The following is a 23,558-nucleotide window of genomic DNA, read 5'->3' as shown; positions in this document are numbered from 1 at the left end:
TGTATTATACCAGCAGTCAGTACCTTTGACTGCATCTGTGTGACTGCACATTGTATTTTACCAGCACCTGTATGACTGCACATTCTATTATACTACCAGTCACTGCATACATTTCACTGCATCTGTGCGACAGCACACTGTTTTATACACCAGTCAGTGCATACCTTTTCACTGCATCTGTGTGACTGCACATTGTATTATACCACCGGTCACTGCATCTGTGTGACTGCACATTGTATTATACCAGCAGTCAGTATCTTTAAAGCGGACCCAAACCAAACATTTTTTTTAATTCAAAATATTTAGTTGCACCACTCTGACACATACAAAGATAAATCAACACTCCTTCAAGCCTATGAGCATTTCAGTGCATGCTTTTCACCCTCCTCTTTGCATAACTAGGGTTATACAGGTGGCAGCCATTAGCAATTCCTCCTTTGCTGGACACCATCTACTCCACCAGTTTGCCGGATTATTTCCCGGCAAAATGAAAGGAAGGGAGGGGTTTTTCCAATAAATGTAAAATATTTTATATTTGTCATCATGCAGCTGAAAAAAGGCTGCTATTTATTATTATAATTTAGAAAATAGATTTTATTTCTGAAATCTTGTATTTTTAATTTGGGTCCACCTTAACTGCATCTCTGTGACTGCACATTGTATTATACCAGTCAGTGCATACTTTTCACTTGAATGGATGGCAGACTTGCCCTCCATAACAGATTCTCGTTATAGGATTTCAAGTGTATTCGTCTCATCATTATACAGCAGTCAGTGCATACCTTTCACTGCATCTGTGTGACTGCACATTGTATTATACCAGCAGTACGTGCATACCTTTCACTGCATCTGTGTGACTGCACATTGTATTATACCAGCAGTCAGTGTATACCTTTCACTGCATCTGTGTGACTGCACACTGTATTAGTCCAGTCAGTGCATACCTTTCCCTGCATCTGTGACTGCACATCAGAATCAGAATAATTTATTTCGCCAAGTACAACGGGAATTGCACCCGGAATTATTTTTGGCACATACAGGGTCGGTGATGGTACAGCAAAAAACGCAAGCAGTAATGTACATTACATTTAGTAGTGAGTACACAGTGCATGGGACATAATACTTAGTTACATAGTTACATTGGCAGTAAGTGCATACCTTTCACTTGAATGGATGGCAGATTTGCCCTCCATAACAGATTCTCGTTAAAGGGATACTTAAGTCAAGGGGCAAAAATGAGTTTAACTCACCTGGGGCTTTCCTCAGCCCCCTGCAGCCGATCGGTGCCCTCGCAGCCCTGCTCTGATGCTCCTGGGCCCGCCGGCGGCGACTTCCGGTTTCGCCGTCACCGGCGGACAGGCATGGGAACGCAAGTGATTTTCCGCGTTCCCAGCCATAATATCGCCCCCTATGCTGCTATTGCGGCCATAACAGATTCTCGTTGAAGGAACTGAACAGAGAGCAGAAAAAGTAATTACAAAAAAAAGTAAGCTTTAACAATGGTAGAGAAAAAAACCATCGACAGTCTGAGCAGTGATGAACCCCTGGACTACTGGGTGCACAGGCTTGACCTGTGGCCAGAGCTGTCACAATTTGCTATCCAACTTCTGGCTTGCCCTGCCTCAAGTGTCCTGTCAGAAAGGACCTTCAGCGCAGCTGGAGGCATTGTCAGTGACATTTAAAGTCACCTAGGTCAAAAAAGTGTTCAGTACCTCACCTTTATCAAAATGAATGAGGCATGGATCCCGGAGGGCTTCTACCTGCCCGAAGACTAAGTCAGTCCCCAAACAGCATCTCTGCCTGCCTGCTGGCCGCTGCTGCCTGCCCCAAGACTAAGTCAGTCCCCCCACATAGCATCTTTGCCTGGAGGCCGCTTGACTGCCTTCTCCGCCACAACCAACAGGGTCCAGGACTCCAGGTGGATTCCTGAATTTTTCGTTTTGAGAATTATTGTTTTAAAAAATATCAGTTTGAAATTCATTTTCACAATTATAATTTTGTCAATTATAATTTTGAAATGAATTATCTTAGAAATGTATCGCTTTTTGTATTGTTATTTGCAGGGGGTTTCAGGATTAGGCACCAACCGGGGTGTCTTAGGGTTAGACACCACTAGGGAGGGGGGTCTTAGGGTTTAGGCACCACCAGAGGGGTCTTAGGGTTAGGCACCACCAGGGAGGGGGGGGTCTTAGGGTTTGGCACCACCAGGAGCGGTCTTAGGGTTAGGCATCAGTAGAGGAGGGGTTCTGTGTAAAAGTAGGATTAGGTTTAGTTGTAATAAAATATTGGTAATATTTACCAATGTTGTTCAAATGTGCATACGTGTAATAGGCTATATTTTTGTTTTCATTGTAAGGGCCCGTTTCCACTAGTGCGGTGCGAATCCCTGGGATTCCACCGCTGACAGAAACGCATGCGGATGCGATTCCGCGTGCGTTTTTTGCCGCGATTTCGCGTGTGAATTCGCATAGGCAGGGTCTATGCGAATTTAACCATGTCACTGCCTGGTCCAATTTGTATTACTTTGCGTGCGAATTTGCACGTGAAATCGCGGCAAAAAACGCACGCGCGTTTTCCCTATCAAATACATGGGCTGCGATTCGCCTGCATTCCTCACGCAGGCGAATTCTGCAGGCCCTACCGTGCAGAAAAATTCTGCACATAAAAACGTGCGTTTAAAAAGACAAGTGGAAACAGTCCCATCCACTTTCATTGACTAAGCGAATTCGCATGCAGGCCACGCATGCGAATTCGTCCTAGTGGAAACGAGCCCTTATAGACAATATTTTGCCCTTTTTAATACCATTATTTTAACATATTTATTATTCTATCTCAGATGAAGATGAAGAAACAATAAGAAAAATTGTGATAGACAATATCTCAAAATTGCATGCACAGGATGCTCCCAGCAATGGAAGCGTGATCAAGGCCGCACAGGCACAGTGGCCAGTGACTGGCTCTGTCACCGTAATAGAAATGTCACTGCGGGGGACTGGAGGATTGTTCCGTGACGGCGCAGGCACTGGGCGGCTGCAGGGGGCTGGTAGAAGCCCCAGGTAAGTAAATCTCTTTTTTTAATGTTCACTTTAGGTTCCCTTTAAGGAAATAAATATGGCAGCCTTCATGTCCCTCTCGCCTCAAGTTCCCTTTAAGCCCCATAACACGCTAGATAATCTTTGTCCAAAAAGTTATTTTGTGCCATCTTTATTAAGAATTTAGTGTGTATAGCTGACCCCTGCTGCCTGTCCAGATATATCACGAAATGACCCAAAACGAGACCATTCTGCTTAAATTTGCATACACGCATCCAATTTTTATTGGACAATCATTAAATGACTCATGTAGCATGAGGGCCAACAGATTTTGATGGGATACAGAGGCATGTTCCCTGGCTCATGACATGCCTCTGTGTGTCCCCCGCCGCTCTCAGACTGACCCCCCCCCCCCCGCGCTATAGCAACTCAAAATTGGCGACAATAATTGTCACTACCTCGGAGGGTAATGGGAGGAGAGGGATTCCCAGCTCCATCGCCCACTAGGGGTGTTCCTGCAGGCTTTTCAGAGCTGCCATTGGCTGCGCCCCCTGCCACTCCCCCTCCTCCCTGCACGCTGGGAGAGAGGGATCTCTCTCCTTCTAGCGTCGTGACCCAGAGGTCACAAAAGTGAAAGTGGTCCCTAGCAGGCCACTGAAGCCTGCTAGGGAGACTAGGTTTTTTTTTATTATATGAGCCCAACTTGGGCTCTCTTTAAGCCTCGTACACTCGCCTGACATAAGTCGGCTGAGGTGGCCCCCAATCCGCGAGCGATTCGCTCGGGGGATCTACTCATCCAATTTTTTTCATTTTTCACATGCATATACAAGCAATAATAATAATCACAGCTTTATAACTGTAGGGCTGCGCAAAACACCAAAAGACTTAGAGAAAAGGGCCCTCTAAGGAAATGAATCTGATTGTATACTTGGATAATAAGATTCAGATGTATGTATCATCAAAAGTATAAATTTTATTTAAACAACAAAGTCACATATAATAAAAAACCATAAAATTAATTTAAAAAAAACCCATATATCTCACAATACAGTAAGTGGACCACCTGTCTGATATTGTATTTGTATAAGCAATATAATTTGAGTAAAACAGGCAATAACCATGAAGTGTACAGAATATATAAGAGTAGCTGAAAGCCCACTAGGAGTGCTCAGTGCCTGATTAACAACCAATCAACAATAATTCCAAACAAAAAATACCGTAAAAATCTATCAAAAACCAACCTGATCTCAATACCTGTGAAAAATATATATATACACATGTGCAAAAATAATTTTTGTGGGGTTGTGGGCTGCAGTTCACCCCCAGAAAAACCGGGAGATGCGCTGCAATCCACAATCCACCAACAGTGCCAGTGAACAATAGTATATCAAAATATATAAATACAATGTATGTGGACAGGAGCCTGAATTCAGAACTCCCACCACTGTGCATAAAAAATATATCACCACATTGACAAAAAGTGCATGAAGAGATTGCCTGAAAATATGCTTACTAAAAGGTAGATAGACCAGGTGTGGGGATGCTGCCTAGCCTAGGGGATATGGGGGGTTTATATGGTTTTTTTTTAATTAATCTTATGTTTTTTCATTATATGTGACTTTGCTGTTTAAATAAAATTTATACTTTTGATGATACATGACATTTGTTCATCATTTAATCTGTATTTCGCAGGGTGATCAAGGTGGTAGTGTAAGCTAGATAGGGATCAGCCGTTCACACCTAAGCGGGAATTGCGCGATTCCTGCTAATCGCAAACCAAAATGTCTCAGCACTATATAAATACTTAATAAATACCAGGCAGATGTAGATATTTTTCATATATTTTCATACATTTATTTCCCTCTCACAATTAGACCGAATTACATTTCTCCATTAGGTAAATCAAATAGGTTACTCTCTCACTCCTAAAAACTAGTTCAGGTTGGTGTCCACAGGGACCAATCAGATTTTACGTTTCATTCTCTAGCATTTAGTAGAACAATGACAGCTGGCATGTGATTGGCTAAATGAACAGCAGCAACATGTTTCGTGCTTGAAAAGCCTCAGAACTCGGCCACATGGCTTCCTTCACCTCCCGTGCTGATGAAGGCACATGAAAAACAGACTGATATTCAGTAATATTACTTTACTGGCAAGACACGTGAAACAATCAGAACCGTTCTTGTAATACTTGTAAAGTGCTTTGAAAAGTGTGACATCAGGGTCTACATGTGCATAGACTGAAACTGAACTGGACAATATGTAAAAACAAATAAAACCGTGAACACAAGCAGGAGTTAAAATGACAATATTCTAAAAACACGTCGATGCCCTTTCACTCCTCCTTACACTCGCTGAGGTGAAGTTGTGGCAGAATTATCAGGTGATCAAACACCAGAAGAGATCCTCCGCATCAAAGTTAAAATCTGGATTTTAAAATGGGGCTTTCATTGAAGGCATTCTGCTTGATTCTATACTGGAGAAGATTCCAGGCTTTCTCAACCTGTAATCAGACAAGAAAGAAAATGTAAACAAAACTCTTATATTATAAATACATTCAAGCAGCATTTAAAGTGTACCTGCAATTACTGAGATGAGGCCGCTCTGCTTTCATATTATTGTTTGGGGTTTTATTTGTAATTGTAGTTCACAAACCACTATGGCCATATTCTCTACTGTGTTTTCCTACCTAGAATCCTGTACCAGCACTCTCTAGATCAAGGGTGTAAAACTCAAAAACAAAGTGGGCCGAAATCGTACCCTGGGACCTATTCGTGGGCCAACCTCAATGTCTGCTGGCCACCTTCCTCACTTAAGTTTCCAGGTGTCTAATGGCTTCCCTCCAACGCCTATACAGTTCCCTGGTGTCTAGTGGTCCTACCTCCCCTATACAGTTCCCTGGTGTCTAGAGGCTCCCACCTTCCCCTATACAGTTCCATAGTGTTTAGCGCTCCCCCCCCCCCCCCCATATTGCTTCCCTGGTAATCTAGAGCTTCACCTCCAATATTGCTTCCCTGCTGGTCTAGAGTGGGCCAAACATAATGCAAAGTGGGCAAACCACTTGAGGGACAAATTTAATGGCTATGAGGGCCAGATATGACCCGCGGGCCAGAGTTTTACATGTATGCTCTAGATGGAGCAAGTCAGAAGAAAGCCCTTGTTCTCCTCTGACTGTGTTATTTCCTTTAAAGTGTAACTGAGATGGTACACTGGCCCTTATTTATACTTAACTGGGGCTTTCTCCAGCCCCATGAGGACCATGGCCTCCCTCATCATCCTCACCGGCTCCTCCGTTCGGCCGGTACGACTCCTGGTAATCCGGTCGGTCGCCGCCAGTCATGGGCTTCTGCACATGCGCAGCTCAGCAGCGCGCACGCACCTCCTCTTGAAGTACTACTGCGCAGGTGCAGAACACACCCAGGGACAGGAGCACGGCAGGGAGTGCGCACGTGGCTGAGGTGCGCATGCCCAGAAGCCTGCGACTGCCTGGATTACTGGTAGTCATAGCGGTAGAACTGAGGGGATGAAAAGGACGACAAGGGAGACAACAGTCCTTATGGGGCTGGAGGTAGCCCCAGGTAAGTATAAATAGGGGCCCGTAATCCAATCTCAGGGTCACTTTAAGTTTGTATATGTTATCAGGACTGTGGAGTTGGTACAAAAATCATCCGATTTCAACTCCGACTTCACAGTTTATGATTCCATCTTTAAAGGACAGCTGAAGTGAGAGGGAAATGGAGGATGCCATATTTATATCTTTTCAAGCAATACCAGTTGCCTGGCTGTCCTGCTGACCCTCTGCCTCTAATACCTTTAGCCACAGACCCTGAACAAGCATGCAGCATATCAGGTGTTTCTGCTTGTTTCTGATGTAATTCAGACACTACTGCAGCCAAATAGATCAGCAGGGCTGCCAGGCAACTGGCATTGTTTAAAAGGAAATAGATATGGCAGCCTCCATACTCTTCTCACTACAGTTGTCCTTTAACCACTTCAGGACCATAAACTTACACCCCCCCTAGTGACCAAGCTATTTTTTTTTTTTTTTTTACAATTTTGGGTTCAGTGGCTTTAAAAGCTTGCTGCAGAGCCATACCACTTAGCACACCAACAGAGCTTTCTGTTTAAGGGCTCTGATCGCTCCCCCAATGTTTATTTATTTTTTGTGTATTTGTTTATTTATTTTAAATAAATTTACCTATTTTTTCTATTTTTTACCCTCCCTCCTCCCACCAGCCAATCACAGCGATCGGCTGTCATAGGCATTAGCCTCAGCCTATGAGAGCCGATCGCTCCTGAGCCTCTCAGGGGGACAGCCTTAGGGCCGGTTTCCACTACAAAGTGATGCGAATGCGGCTACCTAGCCGCATCGCATCACTTCCACCGCCGGCCGCATCTCCTGTTGCAGAAGTGTATTGGAGGAGATGGGAGGCGGCTGCGGCCGTGCGAGAATCTGCAGCATGCTGGAGATTCTCGGATCGCTCCGTACCGCTCCGCATAACATGCATGCAGTAAAACTCTTCCATTGCTGTGCATGCGTTTCAGGACACTTGCAGTGCGATGCAGCTATGTAGCCGCATCGCACCATTCCTAGTGGAAACGGGCCCTTAGATCGCAGCGCTGTACAGTGTAAATAGACTGCGGTTTCGCCGTCTAACAGTCTCCTAGTGGCGATCGTCGCTGGGAAACCGACGACGGAACAAAGCTCCGTCATCCAAGTGGAGATGATCTTCTGCAAAACACGCCCCCAGGACTTGACGCCCATTGGTGTTATGCAGCCCTGGGAGAGCCGCCGCGTTCACACCAATTGGCATGACGCAGTCGTATAGTAGTTAAGCCATGGGAAAATTTACAAGCCTCCTGTGTATTACCTACTCATGGTCATACTAGTGTCCTTAATACCCGATACTCACGATGCAATTTTCCGTAAGATTGATGATTGAATCGATTATTTCCAACAGATCCAATATGATTTACGATTCTTTTTTTCTGATCGATTTTGTATAGAATTGATCAGAAAATCCATCAGAAAAACAATCAAAATCAGATTCCGTCAATCTGATGAAAAATTGCATCATGTGAACTAGACATAATATTGGTACATGCATTGCAGACAAGGAAACCAGACCTGCCACAGCCAACAGCAGAATCAAAATGAAGACTACAAACAATGCTAATTCCAAGACATGCTTATGCCAGGTACACACAATGCAATTTTCTAACAGATTTATTGGCAGATCGACTATTTCCAACATGTCCGATCTGATTTCCCGTCGATTCTCCTTTCACTTCTATGGACATGTTGGAAAATAGTCAGACTGACAGTAAATGTCAGAAGATTGCATCGTGTGTACCTAGCATTATAAAGCAGTCTGTAGATTTCCAGCTCAAACAATCATGAACAATTGCTGTGGCTGAGGAAGATCAAAAAAATATATGTAGCTTTAACGACCAGCTAACGCCGATAGGCTACGCCTGGTCGTTTGTGGTTTTGCACTTTCCATGCCAGTTCATGGTGGGTGTCTCCGTGAACAGTGTGCGAGCCGCCGATCGCGGCTCGCACACATAATGTAAACACGCGGGGATACATCAATACGGATGTGCGCAGCAGCGCCGTGACGGAGATCGGCGATCCCCGGCCTCAGATTGGCCGGGGATCGCCGTCATTTGATAGGCTGAAGCCTATCCTATCCGGCGCAGGATGGATATCCGTCCTGCGCACATCAGAGGGAGAGGGAGGGAGAGGAAGGGAGGGCGGAAAATGCTGCGGAGGGGGGCTTTGAAGAGCTCCCCCGCTCGGTCACACGGAGCGGCGGCGATCAGACCCCCCCAGCAGGTCATCCCCCTAGTGGGGAAAAAAGGGGGGAAGTATGATTGCCCTGCCTTGCACACGATCTGCGCTGCGGGCTGGAGAGCCCACGCAGCGCAGATCACACAGAACAGCCCCGGTCCTTAAGTGGTTAAAGGTGCCCTTGCATATTGGATCATGCTGATCAAATCGGATGGGAATCGATTCCTTTAAAGCTACTTACACACCAGGACGTTCGTTAGAGGGGACGTTAAGGTCGCATAACGTGCCCCTAACGCAACGCATGGTGGTGCGGGAGAGGACGTTAGAGTGAGCCGCGTTAGGCGGCTCTATCCACATAAGGTCCACCAGAGTGGCGCTGATTGGCCGGCGGGACCTCGTGATGCGGAGTGAGACACTCCGCATTACGTGGTCCCGCCGGCCAATCAGCAGCTACTGTAGCGGCATCTCCCCGCCTCCTTTCGCCCCCCACTGAGCATGCGCAAACAGTCTAACGCGGCTTAAGCCGCTCAGAACGCACAGTACGCTGCACTTTGCCCGAACATGCAGCGTTACTGTGTAACGCAACGTGGGCAGTGTGAACAGCCACATTGACTTTGTAGTGCTGTGCGGTGGGCTGCGTTACAGGCTGCTCTAACGTGCGCCTGTAACGTCCCACTGTGAAACCAGCCTAAATGTTTGATTCGATTGATTTTGACCAAAAATCTATCAAATGTATCGATTGGACAGGATGGAAAATGTAGGCCGATTGGGGGTGGGGCACGAGTGGCGGACGATCGACAGGACATATCATTACATCGAAAAGTGCAACATTGCGGTTCAATCAATTTTTAATAGATTACACGTTAAATCTATTACAAATCAATTTGCTGTGTGTGGTGAGAATTGATTCCTTTCTAAAAGTAATCGATCATTTTAGAACATTTGGTGGAAATCTAGATGTTTATGGACAGCTTTACGCTGGCCAGTCCCTTTGATACACCTGCTCATGGCCAGCACCATAATGTATTTGTATATGTAGGGACCGGAGCCAAGAAGCCAAATCATCTGTGGTTTATGCCTTCTCCATTCATGTCAGGGTTCCCGCCCCCCACACACAGCAGTGACTGGAGATGACGCTCACTTGTTGCAACCATTGGAAAGTGGGCTGATTGCAACAAGTATTACCGAAAAGGGACTATTGAGAAAGCAACATTTTTAAAGGGAATCTGAAGTGAAAATAAACGTATGAGACAATGTGTAGTATGTGTAGTACAGACGATGCTAGGTACACACCGCACAATTTTCTGGCAGATTTACCTGCCAGATCGATTATTTCCAACATGTCTGATTTGAATTTCGATCAAAAATCAATCGAGATGAAATAATAGATCTGGCAGGTAAATCTGCCAGAAAATTGTATGGTGTGTACCTAGCATAAGAAATAGAACATTAGTAGTAAAGATATGAGTCTCACATTGTTTCCAATACAGGAAGAGTTAAGCCCCGTTCACACTGCGCGCGTTTCGGGAACGCGTGCAGGAGGCCAACACGCAAGACAGATAGTGCAAAGAGTGCACTATCTGATGTTCTCACTGCATGCGTTCCAGACCAGTGCAGTCCGCGAACGCATGCTGCACGCATTTTTCCCAGAAACGCGTGGCTGACCCATTCACTTCAGTGAATGGGATCAGCCACGCAATGCATACAAACGCGGATGGCGTGCATTCGTATGCTGTGTTACGTTCCAAACGCACGGCCGTCCGCGTTTGCTAATGTGAACCGGGCCTTAAACGTCTGTTGTTATCTGTGGAAAAGAGCTTCTCTGAGCTCTCCAACCAAACTTGGTTGGCTACAGTGTTGTTTTCTGAAGCACTTATACATCAAAGAAACCGTGAAAGACTACTTCAGATAAGGTTTTACTGCAGGGAAAGTCAAAGTGTCATTAGCTGTGCTCTGTTTCATAGTTTAAAATGCAGAGTGTAGTTTGTAAACTGCAAATATTAGAGAATTACGCAATGTTATAAAAAAAAAAAAAGCTGTGTAACTGAAAATAAAAATATGAGACTCTTTTCATTGCTACTAATGTTCTATTTCTTAGCTGTACTGCATATATACAGGGAGTGCAGAATTATTAGGCAAATGAGTATTTTGTCTTACTCCAAGTGCATGTTGTCTTACCCCAAGCTGTATAGGCTCGAAAGCCTACTACCAATTAAGCATATTAGGTGATGTGCATCTCTGTAATGAGAAGGGGTGTGGTCTAATGACATCAACACCCTATATCAGGTGTGCATAATTATTAGGCAACTTCCTTTCCTTTGGCAAAATGGGTCAAAAGAAGGTCAAAAGTCAAAAATAGTGAGATATCTTGCAGAGATGGGAAGTTCGGATCTTTTCAATGATCCGGATGATTCGAATCGGATCATTGAAAAGATCGGGATCTTTGATCCGAATCTCGGATCATTTTACAAGGGAAGCATTCAGGGGTTGAAATGACTAGCAGGACAGGAGAAGGGGAGGGGGGCGGACACACAGAGAAGGGGAGAAGATGCACAGAGGGCAGGGAGTGGACAGAGAAGGGAAGCAGAGAGCAGAAATGTTTGTTTGCACACAATACCCACATGCTGCAATCATATGCTTTACATATATTTCACCTACATGTTCATCTGTATACCTTGAATGGAAACGTCGCACAGTGAAAGAAAGCATTCCCCAAAGATAAGTGCAGCTGTGCCGAGTGCAGGAGGATCATATTACACTGCAATCACAGTGCCTGCAAAGTTACTGAGCTGTGCTGAGCCAAAAGCTTCCAATGTGTTCACTGTGCACAACTACGGAACAGACAGCCTATAATGACTGAGCAGCACATTTCAGCCAGTATGTGTGCTCTACACATATCTGGCAGTGGCACCCATGTCCCCTCTACCTGTTCCTGCAAGGCTGGCTCCCCTGAGTCCCCTCCAACAGAGCGATCCATCTCTGCTCTGCTTCTTCCAGGACCCCGCTGCCCGCTGAGAGGGGGCGTGTCGCTCCGGGCCCGCCCCTTTTGCGATCCGAATCACTCATTTTGATGATTCGGATGATTCGACTCACAAAATAGATTCGGATCAAAGATCCGAATCGTTCATGATCCGGACAACACTAATATCTTGCAGAGGGATGCAGCACTCTTAAAATTGCAAAGCTCTGAAGCGTGATCATCGAACAATCAAGCGTTTCATTCAAAATAGTCAACAGGGTCGCAAGAAGCGTGTGGAAATACAAAGGCGCAAAATAACTACCCATGAACTGAGAAAAGTGAAGCGTGCAGCTGCCAAGATGCCACTTGCCACCAGTTTGGCCATATTTCAGAGCTGCAACATCACTGGAGTGCCCAAAAGCACAAGTTGTGCAATACTCAGAGACATGGCCAAGGTAAGAAAGGCTGAAAGACGACCACCACTGAACAAGACACACAAGCTGAAACGTCAAGACTGGGCCAAGAACTATCTTAAGACTGATTTTTCTAAGGTTTTATGGACTGATGAAATGAGAGTGAGTCTTGATGGGCCAGATGGATGGGCCCGTGGCTGGATTGGTAAAGGGCAGAGAGCTCCAGTCCGACTCAGACGCCAGCAAGGTGGAGGTGGAGTACTGGTTTGGGCTGGTATCATCAAAGATGAGCTTGTGGGGCCTTTTCGGGTTGAGGATGGAGTCAAGTTCAACTCCCAGTCCTACTGCCAGTTTCTGGAAGACACCTTTTTCAAGCAGTGGTACAGGAAGAAGTCTGCATCCTTCAAGAAAAACATGATTTTCATGCAGGACAATGCTCCATCACACGTGTCCAAGTACTCCACAGCATGGCTGGCAAGAAAGGGTATAAAAGAAGAAAAACGAATGACATGGCCTCCTTGTTCACCTGATCTGAACCCCATTGAGAACCTGTGGTCCATCATAAAATGTGAGATTTACAAGGAGGGAAAACAGTACACCACTCTGAACAGTGTCTGGGAGACTGTTGCTGCATGCAATGTTGATAGTGAACAGATCAAAACACTGACAGAATCCATGGATGGCAGGCTTTTGAGTGTCCCTGCAAAGAAAAGTGGCCATATTGGTCACTGATTTGTTTTTGTTTTGTTTTTGAATGTCAGAAATGTATATTTGTGAATGTTGAGATGTTATATTGGTTTCACTGGTAAAGATAAATAATTGAAATGGGTATATATTTGTTTTTTGTTAAGTTGCCTAATAATTATGCACAGTAATAGTCATCTGCACACACAGATATCCCCGTAAAATAGCTAACACTAAAAACAAACTAAAAATTACTTTCACAAATATTCAGCTTTGATATTAATGAGTTTTTTGGGTTCATTGAGAACATGGTTGTTGTTCAATAATATAATTTTTCCTCAAAAATACCATTTGCCTAATAATTCTGCACTCCCTGTAATTCATTATATCATAAGGTTTTTCTTTTTCTCTTCAGTGTCACTTTAAAGGTGCCCTTGTATATTGGATCACGCCAAGCGAATCAGATGAGAATCGATCCTTTTAAATGTTCGATTCGATCGATTTTGTCCAAAAGTCGATCTAATTTATCGATTGGACAGGATGGAAAATTTAGGTCGATTGGGGTGGGGCAGGAGTGGCGGATGATCGATGGGCCATAGCATTACATCAAATAGTGCAACATTGCGGTTCAATCAATTTTTTAAATTTAAAATTACATTTTAAATTTGTGTGTGGTGGGAATAGATTCCTTTCTGAAAGTAATCGATCATTTTAGATGTGTATGGTGAGCTTTACACTGGCCAATCCCTTCGATACACCTGCTCATTGCCAGCACCAGATATAATGTATTTGTATATGTAAGGCGGGAGCCGAGAAGCCAAATCATCTGTGTTTGTCTTCCCCATTCATGTCAGGGTTCCCGCCCCCTCCCCACACACAGCAGTGACTGGAGATGACACTCACTTATGCAACCATTGGGAAGTGGTCTGATTGCAACAAGTATTACCGAAAAGGGACTATTGAGAAAGAGAAAGCAAAATTATGACAGTGGACCTGAACTCTTGTACAGGACAGAAGGAAAAGAGAGAATTGCACTCTGTATGTGTTTAGAGAGTGTTTAATTCCCTCATTTGTGTCTATTCACAAGTTGTAATTTGCTCTCTCCCCGTGTCACCTGACTACCACTGCAAAGATGGCAGATAAGCTCCTCTGAAAGCACAGGATGTTAACCCTATGTCTGCTTCCATGAATCAGGAAGTAGAAACAGTGCAGATTTATTTTAGGATTTGTATCAGCTGTAACAAAGCAATGTTTTTCTTTAAAGGTTTCTTTAAAGGAAAATAGCCGATCTCCGTCGAGTCGGCTCTACTGCACAGGTGCAGGAGACTTGCGCCTGCGCAGTAGAGCGGCCCGACGGAGATCGGCTATTTTCGCCTATCTCCATGCAGAGAGCGGATTCTGCGCCTGCGCTGGAGCCAAGGAAGTCGCAGCTGTGGGACCGTGGAGGACGGAGGAAGCCTCAATAGGATCCGGAGGCTTCCCCCACCCGAGGTGAGTACCCCCCAGGGAAGGTTTCTTCATTACAGATTTTCTTTAAAAAGTTTTCATATTGTACTGCTCAAATCCCATTCACAAAAGTTAATTCCCATAATAGTTTGATTTATAAATTGCTCAAAACTGATCATAAGGTTATTGAGAGAGATGGGGTCCTCAGGGCACTCCGGTTTCCTCCCATATCCCAAAAACTTACATATAAGTTCAATGGCTTCCCCATAACATTGGCTGTAGATTACAATGGACATGTAAATACGGGAGGTATTCGACTGTGAGCTCCTCTGAAGGACAGTTAGTGTCATGGCTATGTACTCTGTAAAGTACTGTGGAAGATGTAATCGCTATATAAATGCTAAATCATAGTAATCATAATGGCCACCTTAACCACTTGAGGACCACAGTCTTTTCGCCCCTTAAGGACCAGAGCCTTTTTTCTTTAGACCACTGCAGCTTTCACGGTTTATTGCTCGGTCATACAACCTACCACCTAAATGAATTTTACCTCCTTTTCTTGTCACTAATACAGCTTTCTTTTGGTGCTATTTGATTGCTGCTGCGAGTTTTACTTTTTATTATATTCATCAAAAAAGACATGAGTTTTGTGAAAAAACTCAATCTGGTTAGACATGGGGGGGGGGGGGGGGGGAGGGAAAGGGGAGGGAGAGGGAGGGGGAAGGGAGGGGAAGACAAAGGGGGGAGAGGGAATTAGGGGATTGGAAAGTGGGGGGGGGGGGAAACAGTAGTCTGGTTTCCTGACCTACACCAGTTTATTGGGTCCTAGACTGTTGGTCATTTCGATCCTTATGCCATGTCCCCCATGATTGACTAGTGGTCCATTGTGGACAGTATGCTGATCAGGGATAATTCAAAAAGAAAGAAGGAAACAAAGAAAAAATAAAGCTGGAAAAACAAAACAAAGCTTGATTTACGTACTTTTCAAACAAATGAGAGATGTAACAAGTGTCATGTTTATAGTGAAAGTTCACTTTTAAACCTATGCAAGAAACTAGAGAAAAGAGCGTAGGAAAATGACAACGTGTTCAAATTGGAAAAGTTTATGTATATATGAACGGTTTTTATTACTATGTACAGTTCTCCTGCAACCAATAGGGGTGACAACATTCCCCAAAATTTATGCTGATGATATAAGAAGTAGCTGAATTACGGAAGAAAAGTGTGCTGAAACGCACAACTAGGAAATCGCACCAGAACGAGGCTTGGAGCTGGTTTCAAAAAGGAGGAGACCCGGCCCAGCAGGCTACCATCGCAGCATCACACTGACGAAGCCCACGTGATGGTGGGCGTAACGTATGTGGGCGAGGCCTGAGGAGATGGGCTGGAGGAACTACCTGGTACAGAGACGTGATACACGCCCATGAGACGAGTGGAGAGCGTGGTGAGCCGGGAGGCATTACAGCGAGCCGGATCAAGGAGCAGGTACCTGCCACCGCAAGACGCCGCGGAGGAGCCTGATGCGGGATTTTGTGGCGCATGAGGACATAGCCAGGTCTTAGTGAGAAGACTGGTAAAGTATGGCTTATACAGCCCCCACATGTTTGATGCCCAAAACCGCTCGGATGTTGCTTCTATGATTAATCCATGCTGACAAACGGACACTTTGTTACCTCCCTTCTATGAATGAACCATATTCCACGCTGAGCAGAAGGTTTATATGAGGACATTAGAATTCATATGGAAAGGGTGCTATTATCCCTGAGCTAAAGTGTTCCGCGCTCCCTACTTGTTCAATGTACACCTATCAATAAGGTCGGCCGACCAGTTTGTGTGCGCATGAGTGGTGTCATGAGGCGTGTGTACGTGTTCCGGGAGTACTCCTGAAATAATGCCCAGATCTTGTTTTTATGGGGGTTCTTTGTTTTAACAGGGTGGTTCCTACAATTTTTTCTCTACATAATAAAGTTTTGTAATTTGCAGTAAATGATCGGTTCGAGTGGCGGTTGTTTTTTCTAAATTGTCTACCCCCCAAATGACCCCATTTTGGAAAGAAGACATCCCAAAGTATTCAGTGAGAGGCATGGTGAGTTCATAGAAGATTTTATTTTTTGTCACAAGTTAGCGGAAAATGACACTTTGTGACAAAAAAAAAAGAGTTTCCATTTCTTCTAACTTGCGACAAAAAAAAAAATGAAATCTGCCACGGACTCACTATGCTCCTCTCTGAATACCTTGAAGTGTCTACTTTCCAAAATGGGGTCATTTGTGGGGTGTGTTCACTGTCCTGGCATCTTGGGGGGTGCCTAATTGTAAGCACCCCTGTAAAGCCTAAAGATGCTCATTGGACTTTGGGCCCCTTAGCGCAGTTAGGCTGCAAAAAAGTGCCACACATGTGGTATTGCCGTACTCAGGAGAAGTAGTATAATGTGTTTTGGGGTGTATTTTTACACATATTCATGCTGGTTGGGAGAAATATCTCTGTAAATGACAATTTTTTTTTTTTTTTTTACACACAATTAATTGTCTATTTACAGAGATATTTCTCCCACTCATCATGGGTATGTGTAAAAATACACCCCAAAACACATTATACTACTTCTCCTGAGTACGGCGATACCACATGTGTGGTACTTTTTTGCACCCTAACTGCGCTAAGGGGCCCAAAGTCCAATGAGTACCTTTAGGATTTCACAGGTCATTTTGCGACATTTGGTTTCAAGACTACTCCTCACGGTTTAGGGCCCCTAAAATGCCAGGGCAGTATAGGAACCCCACAAATTACCCCATTTTAGAAAGAAGACACCCCAAGGTATTCCGTTAGGAGTATGGTGAGTTCATAGAAGATTTTTTTTTTGTCACAAGTTAGCGGAAATTGATTTTAATTGTGTTTTTTCACAAAGTGTCATTTTCCGCTAACTTGTGACAAAAAATAAAATCTTCTATGAACTCACCATACTCCTAACGGAATACCTTGGGGTGTCTTCTTTCTAAAATGGGGTCATTTGTGGGGTTCCTATACTGCCCTGGCATTTTAGGGGCCCTAAACCGTGAGGAGTAGTCTTGAAACCAAATGTCGCAAAATGACCTGTGAAATCCTAAAGGTACTCATTGGACTTTGGGCCCCTTAGCGAACTTAGGGTGCAAAAAAGTGCCACACATGTGGTACCGCCGTACTCAGGAGAAGTAGTATAATGTGTTTTGTGGTGTATTTTTACACATACAAATGCTGGGTGGGAGAAATATCTCTGTAAATGACAATTGTTTGATTTTTTTTACACACAATTGTCCATTTACAGAGAGATTTCTCCCACCCAGCATGGGTATGTATAAAAATACACCCCAAAACACATTATACTACTTCTTCTGAGTACGGCGATACCACATGTGTGACACTTTTTTGCAACCTAGGTGCGCTAAGGGGCCTAACGTCCTATTCACAGGTCATTTTGAGGCATTTGGATTCTAGACTACTCCTCACGGTTTAGGGCCCCTAAAATGTCAGGGCAGTATATTGATGGAACTATTTCCAGACTTTCAGTCAGAGGATGAGAGAAAAAACTCTACAGGATGAGCATGAATGAACTGTAAACCTAAAAATGTCCATGGACTGCTTGCCCATCATACCCCTATCCCACCCCCTTCCATGTCCTCAATTTCACCTTGCTTTGGCAATGCCTGTATGAATCTTGGTCACTCCAGTAAGGCTATTTTTGAGTTAATTTGAAAGAACAGACATCATCATCAAGTAAAGTAGTGACATCTGCTGGATGTCTTGAAACACTGCAGCACTGCAGATAGGCTCTTCTACAAGATAATCAAGCCTAATGCAAAAGTTTGTTCTTGGTTGAGGCCCACTAGGTGCCCACGAACAATACAATCTTACCATTTCTTTGTGTACCATACTACATGATTTGGTAAGATTGAATAAAAAAAACGATTTTATCATTAGCCGTCACCTTAACGGCTCTCACAGGTCACCATAGCTAGAGACACCAGATGTTAAAGTGGACCCGAGATAAAATTTTACTGAATGGCCTCAATTCACTAAGCTTATCTCCTGTCTTTAATAACTCTTCTAGAGTTGTTACCATGGTGATAAGGCATGTAGTATTCAGGAAACATTTTACCTCAGGCAAACCTAAAGTTAACTCTTCTGTCTAAGTTAACTCTTTAATCCTTAAAATAACTCCAGAGTTAAAGACAGGCTGTTCATTAACTGCGTGTGAAAATAACTACAGAGGAGGTAAATTTACTACAGAGGAGGTAAATTAACTACAGATGAGGTAACTTAAGGAATGAAGAGATAAAATAACTCTCTCACTGTGTGGAGGTAAGTTTTCTCTTGCCTTATTATCTCCAGCATGATCTTAGTGAATTGAGGCCATTGTATAATTGTGTCCCTTTCCTATAGTTTATAGGGCATTCCTCAAACCAAATACTTTTTTGTTTTTGTTTTAATACTTTAATTCCCTATAAACTAAACAAGCCTCGCCAGAACAAAGATTTGAAGGAGGCACTCCACTGGTGAATTTAAACTTGCGTTTAATAATAAAGTAGCTTAACACGACATGTTTGACCCTCAGACACGCGCACACACCCTAAGTCGTGCGTACACACTCTCAGTCACGTGCGCACACACCCTCAGTCACGTGCGCACGCACCCTCAGCCAAATGCGCACGCACCCTCAGCCAAATGCGCACACACCCTCAGTCGTGCGCACACACCCTCAGCCGCGTGCGCACACACCCTCAGCCGCGTGCGCACACTCCCTCAGCCGCGTGCGCACACTCCCTCAGTCGCGTGCGCACACTCCCTCAGTCGCGTGCGCACACACCCTCAGTCGCGTGCGCACACACCCTCAGTCGTGCGCACACACCCTCAGTCGTGCGCGCACACCCTCAGTCGCGTGCGCGCACACCCTCAGTCGCGTGCACACACTCCCTCAGTCGCGGGCGCACACCCTCAGTCGCGTGCGCACACACCCTCAGTCGCGTGCGCACACTCCCTCGGTCGCGTGCGCACACTCCCTCAGTCGCGCGCACACACCCTCAGCCACGTGCGCACACACCCTCAGCCACGTGCGCACACACCCTCAGCCGTGAGCACACACCCTCAGCCAAATGCGCACACACCCTCAGTCGTGCGCGCACACCTTCAGTCGCGTGCGCACACATCCTCAGACACGCGCGCACACCCTCAGTCGTGCGTGCGCGCACACACCCTCAGTCGTGCGCGCACACCATCAGTCGCGCGCGCACACCCTCAGTCGCGCGTGCACACCCTCAGTCGCGCGCGCACACCCTCAGTCGCGCGCACACACCCTCAGCCGTGCGCACACACCCTCAGCCAAATGCGCACACATCCTCAGACACGCGCACACACCCTCAGTCGTGCGTGCGCACACACACCCTCAGTCACGTGCGCACACACCCTCAGTCTTGCGCGCGCAAACACACCCTCAGTTGTGTGCGCGCGTGCGCACACACCCTCAGTCGTGCGAACACACCCTCAGCCGTGCGCACACACCCACACACACCCTCAGTCGCGCGCGCACACCCTCAGCCGCGCGCGCGCACACCCTCAGTCGCGCGCACACACCCTCAGTCGCGCGCACACACCCTCAGTCGTGCGCACACACCCTCAGGCGCGCGCGCGCACACACACACACACACACACACACACACACACACCCCCTCAGCCACACGCTCAGTCGCGCGCGCGCACACCCTCAGTCGTGCACACACCCTCAGTCACGCGCGCACACCCTCAGTCACGCGCATATACACCCTCAGTTGCGCGCGCGCGCACACACCCTCAGTTGTGCGCACACACCCTCAGTCACGTGTGCACACACCTTCAGTCACGCGCGCACGCACACCCTCAGTCACACGCGCGCACACACCTTCTGCCACGCGCACCCACCCTCAGCCGTGTGCACACACCCTCAGCCAAGCGCACACACCCTCAGCCAAGCGCACACACCCTCAGCCAAGCGCACGCACACCCCCTCAGTCACGCGCACACACCCTCAGTCACGCGCAAAAACCCTCAGTCACGCGCAAACACCCTCAGTCACGCGCACACACCCTCAGCAGTGCGCACACACCCTCAGCCGTGCGCACACACCCTCAGCCACGTGCGCACACACCCTCAGTCTTGTGCGCACACACCCTCAGTCTTGTGCGCACACACCCTCAGTCTTGTGCGCACACCCTTAGCCACGCGCGCACACCCTGAGTCGTGCAACACACCCTCAGCCACGTGCGCACACACCCTCAGCCACGTACACACACCCTCAGCCACGTACACACACCCTCAGTCACGCGCGCACACACCCTCAGTCACGCGCAAACACCCTCAGGCACACGCAAACACCCTCAGTCACACGCAAACACCCTCATCCACGCGCGCACACCCTCAGTCGCGCACGCACGCGCGCGCACACACACACACACACACACACACACACACACACACACACACACACACACACACACACACACACACACACACACACACACACACACACACACACACACCCTCAGCCGCGCGCGCACACCACACCTCAGCCGCGCGCGCACACACCCTCAGCCGCGCGCGCACACACCCTCAGTCGCGGTGCGCACACACCAGATGTTAAAGTGGACCCGAGATAAAATTTTACTCAATGGCCTCAATTCACTAAGCTTATCTCCTGTCTTTAATAACTCTTCTAGAGTTGTTACCATGGTGATAAGGCATGTAGTATTCAGAAACATTTTCCTCAGGCAAACCTAAAGTTAACTCTTCTGTCTTTAAGTTAACTCTTTAATCCTTAAAATAACTCCAGAGTTAAAGACAGGCTGTTCATTAACTGCGTGTGAAAATAACTACAGAGGAGGTAAATTTACTACAGAGGAGGTAAATTAACTACAGATGAGGTAACTTAAGGAATGAAGAGATAAATAACTCTCTCACTGTGTGGAGGTAAGTTTTCTCTTGCCTTATTATCTCCAGCATGATCTTAGTAAATTGAGGCCATTGTATAATTGTGTCCCTTTCCTATAGTTTATAGGGCATTCCTCAAACCAAATACTTTTTTGTTTTTGTTTTAATACTTTAATTCCCTATAAACTAAACAAGCCTCGCCAGAACAAAGATTTGAAGGAGGCACTCCACTGGTGAATTTAAACTTGCGTTTAATAATAAAGTAGCTTAACACGAAATGTTTGACCCTCAGACACGCGCACACACCCTCAGTCGTGCGTACACACTCTCAGTCACGTGCGCACACACCCTCAGTCGCGCGCACACACCCTCAGTCGTGCGCACACACCCTCAGGCGCTGCGCGCGCACACACACACACACACACACACACACACACACACCCCCTCAGCCACACGCTCAGTCGCGCGCGCGCACACCCTCAGTCGTGCACACACCCTCAGTCACGCGCGCACACCCTCAGTCACGCGCATATACACCCTCAGTTGCGCGCTGCGCGCGCACACACCCTCAGTTGTGCGCACACACCCTCAGTCACGTGTGCACACACCTTCAGTCACGCGCGCACGCACACCCTCAGTCACACGCGCGCACACACCTTCTGCCACGCGCACCCACCCTCAGCCGTGTGCACACACCCTCAGCCAAGCGCACACACCCTCAGCCAAGCGCACACACCCTCAGCCAAGCGCACGCACACCCCCTCAGTCACGCGCACACACCCTCAGTCACGCGCAAAAAACCCTCAGTCACGCGCAACACCCTCAGTCACGCGCACACACCCTCAGCAGTGCGCACACACCCTCAGCCGTGCGCACACACCCTCAGCCACGTGCGCACACACCCTCAGTCTTGTGCGCACACACCCTCAGTCTTGTGCGCACACACCCTCAGTCTTGTGCGCACACCCTTAGCCACGCGCGCACACCCTGAGTCGTGCAACACACCCTCAGCCACGTGCGCACACACCCTCAGCCACGTACACACACCCTCAGCCACGTACACACACCCTCAGTCACGCGCGCACACACCCTCAGTCACGCGCAAACACCCTCAGGCACACGCAAACACCCTCAGTCCACACGCAAACACCCTCATCCACGCGCGCACACCCTCAGTCGCGCACGCACGCGCGCGCACACACACACACACACACACACACACACACACACACCACACACACACACACACACACACACACACACACACACACACACACACACACACCCTCAGCCGCGCGCGCACACACCCTCAGCCGCGCGCGCACACACCCTCAGCCGCGCGCGCACACAACCCTCAGTCGCGTGCGCACACACCAGATGTTAAAGTGGACCCGAGATAAAATTTTACTCAATGGCCTCAATTCACTAAGCTTATCTCCTGTCTTTAATAACTCTTCTAGAGTTGTTACCATGGTGATAAGGCATGTAGTATTCAGGAAACATTTTACCTCAGGCAAACCTAAAGTTAACTCTTCTGTCTTTAAGTTAACTCTTTAATCCTTAAAATAACTCCAGAGTTAAAGACAGGCTGTTCATTAACTGCGTGTGAAAATAACTACAGAGGAGGTAAATTTACTACAGAGGAGGTAAATTAACTACAGATGAGGTAACTTAAGGAATGAAGAGATAAAATAACTCTCTCACTGTGTGGAGGTAAGTTTTCTCTTGCCTTATTATCTCCAGCATGATCTTAGTAAATTGAGGCCATTGTATAATTGTGTCCCTTTCCTATAGTTTATAGGGCATTCCTCAAACCAAATACTTTTTTGTTTTTGTTTTAATACTTTAATTCCCTATAAACTAAACAAGCCTCGCCAGAACAAAGATTTGAAGGAGGCACTCCACTGGTGAATTTAAACTTGCGTTTAATAATAAAGTAGCTTAACACGAAATGTTTGACCCTCAGACACGCGCAACACACCCTCAGTCGTGCGTACACACTCTCAGTCACGTGCGCACACACCCTCAGTCACGTGCGCACGCACCCTCAGCCAAATGCGCACGCACCCTCAGCCAAATGCGCACACACCCTCAGTCGTGCGCACAGACCCTCAGCCGCGTGCGCACACACCCTCAGCCGCGTGCGCACACTCCCTCAGTCGCGTGCGCACACTCCCTCAGTCGCGTGCGCACACTCCCTCAGTCGCGTGCGCACACACCCTCAGTCGCGTGCGCACACACCCTCAGTCGTGCGCACACACCCTCAGTCGTGCGCGCACACCCTCAGTCGCGTGCGCACACA

General features: G+C 46.8%; 1 protein-coding gene across 1 annotated transcript in view; it reads right to left on the bottom strand.

Annotated features, from left to right (window-relative positions):
* Positions 1 to 4,861: 4,861 nt before the first annotated feature.
* The window catches only part of COASY (Coenzyme A synthase), a 71,646-nt gene continuing 52,949 nt past the window's right edge, over positions 4,862 to 23,558 (bottom strand). Inside the window, exon 10 of the mRNA XM_068263998.1 lies at positions 4,862 to 5,535. Within this exon, the coding sequence (XP_068120099.1) occupies positions 5,452 to 5,535 (84 nt within the window). The 3' untranslated portion in view covers positions 4,862 to 5,451. The remainder of the gene's footprint in view (positions 5,536 to 23,558) is intronic.

The sequence above is a fragment of the Hyperolius riggenbachi genome, chromosome 12, assembly GCF_040937935.1.
Source record: "Hyperolius riggenbachi isolate aHypRig1 chromosome 12, aHypRig1.pri, whole genome shotgun sequence".
Taxonomy (NCBI): domain Eukaryota; kingdom Metazoa; phylum Chordata; class Amphibia; order Anura; family Hyperoliidae; genus Hyperolius; species Hyperolius riggenbachi.
This window is presented reverse-complemented; position numbering and strand designations above follow the sequence as displayed.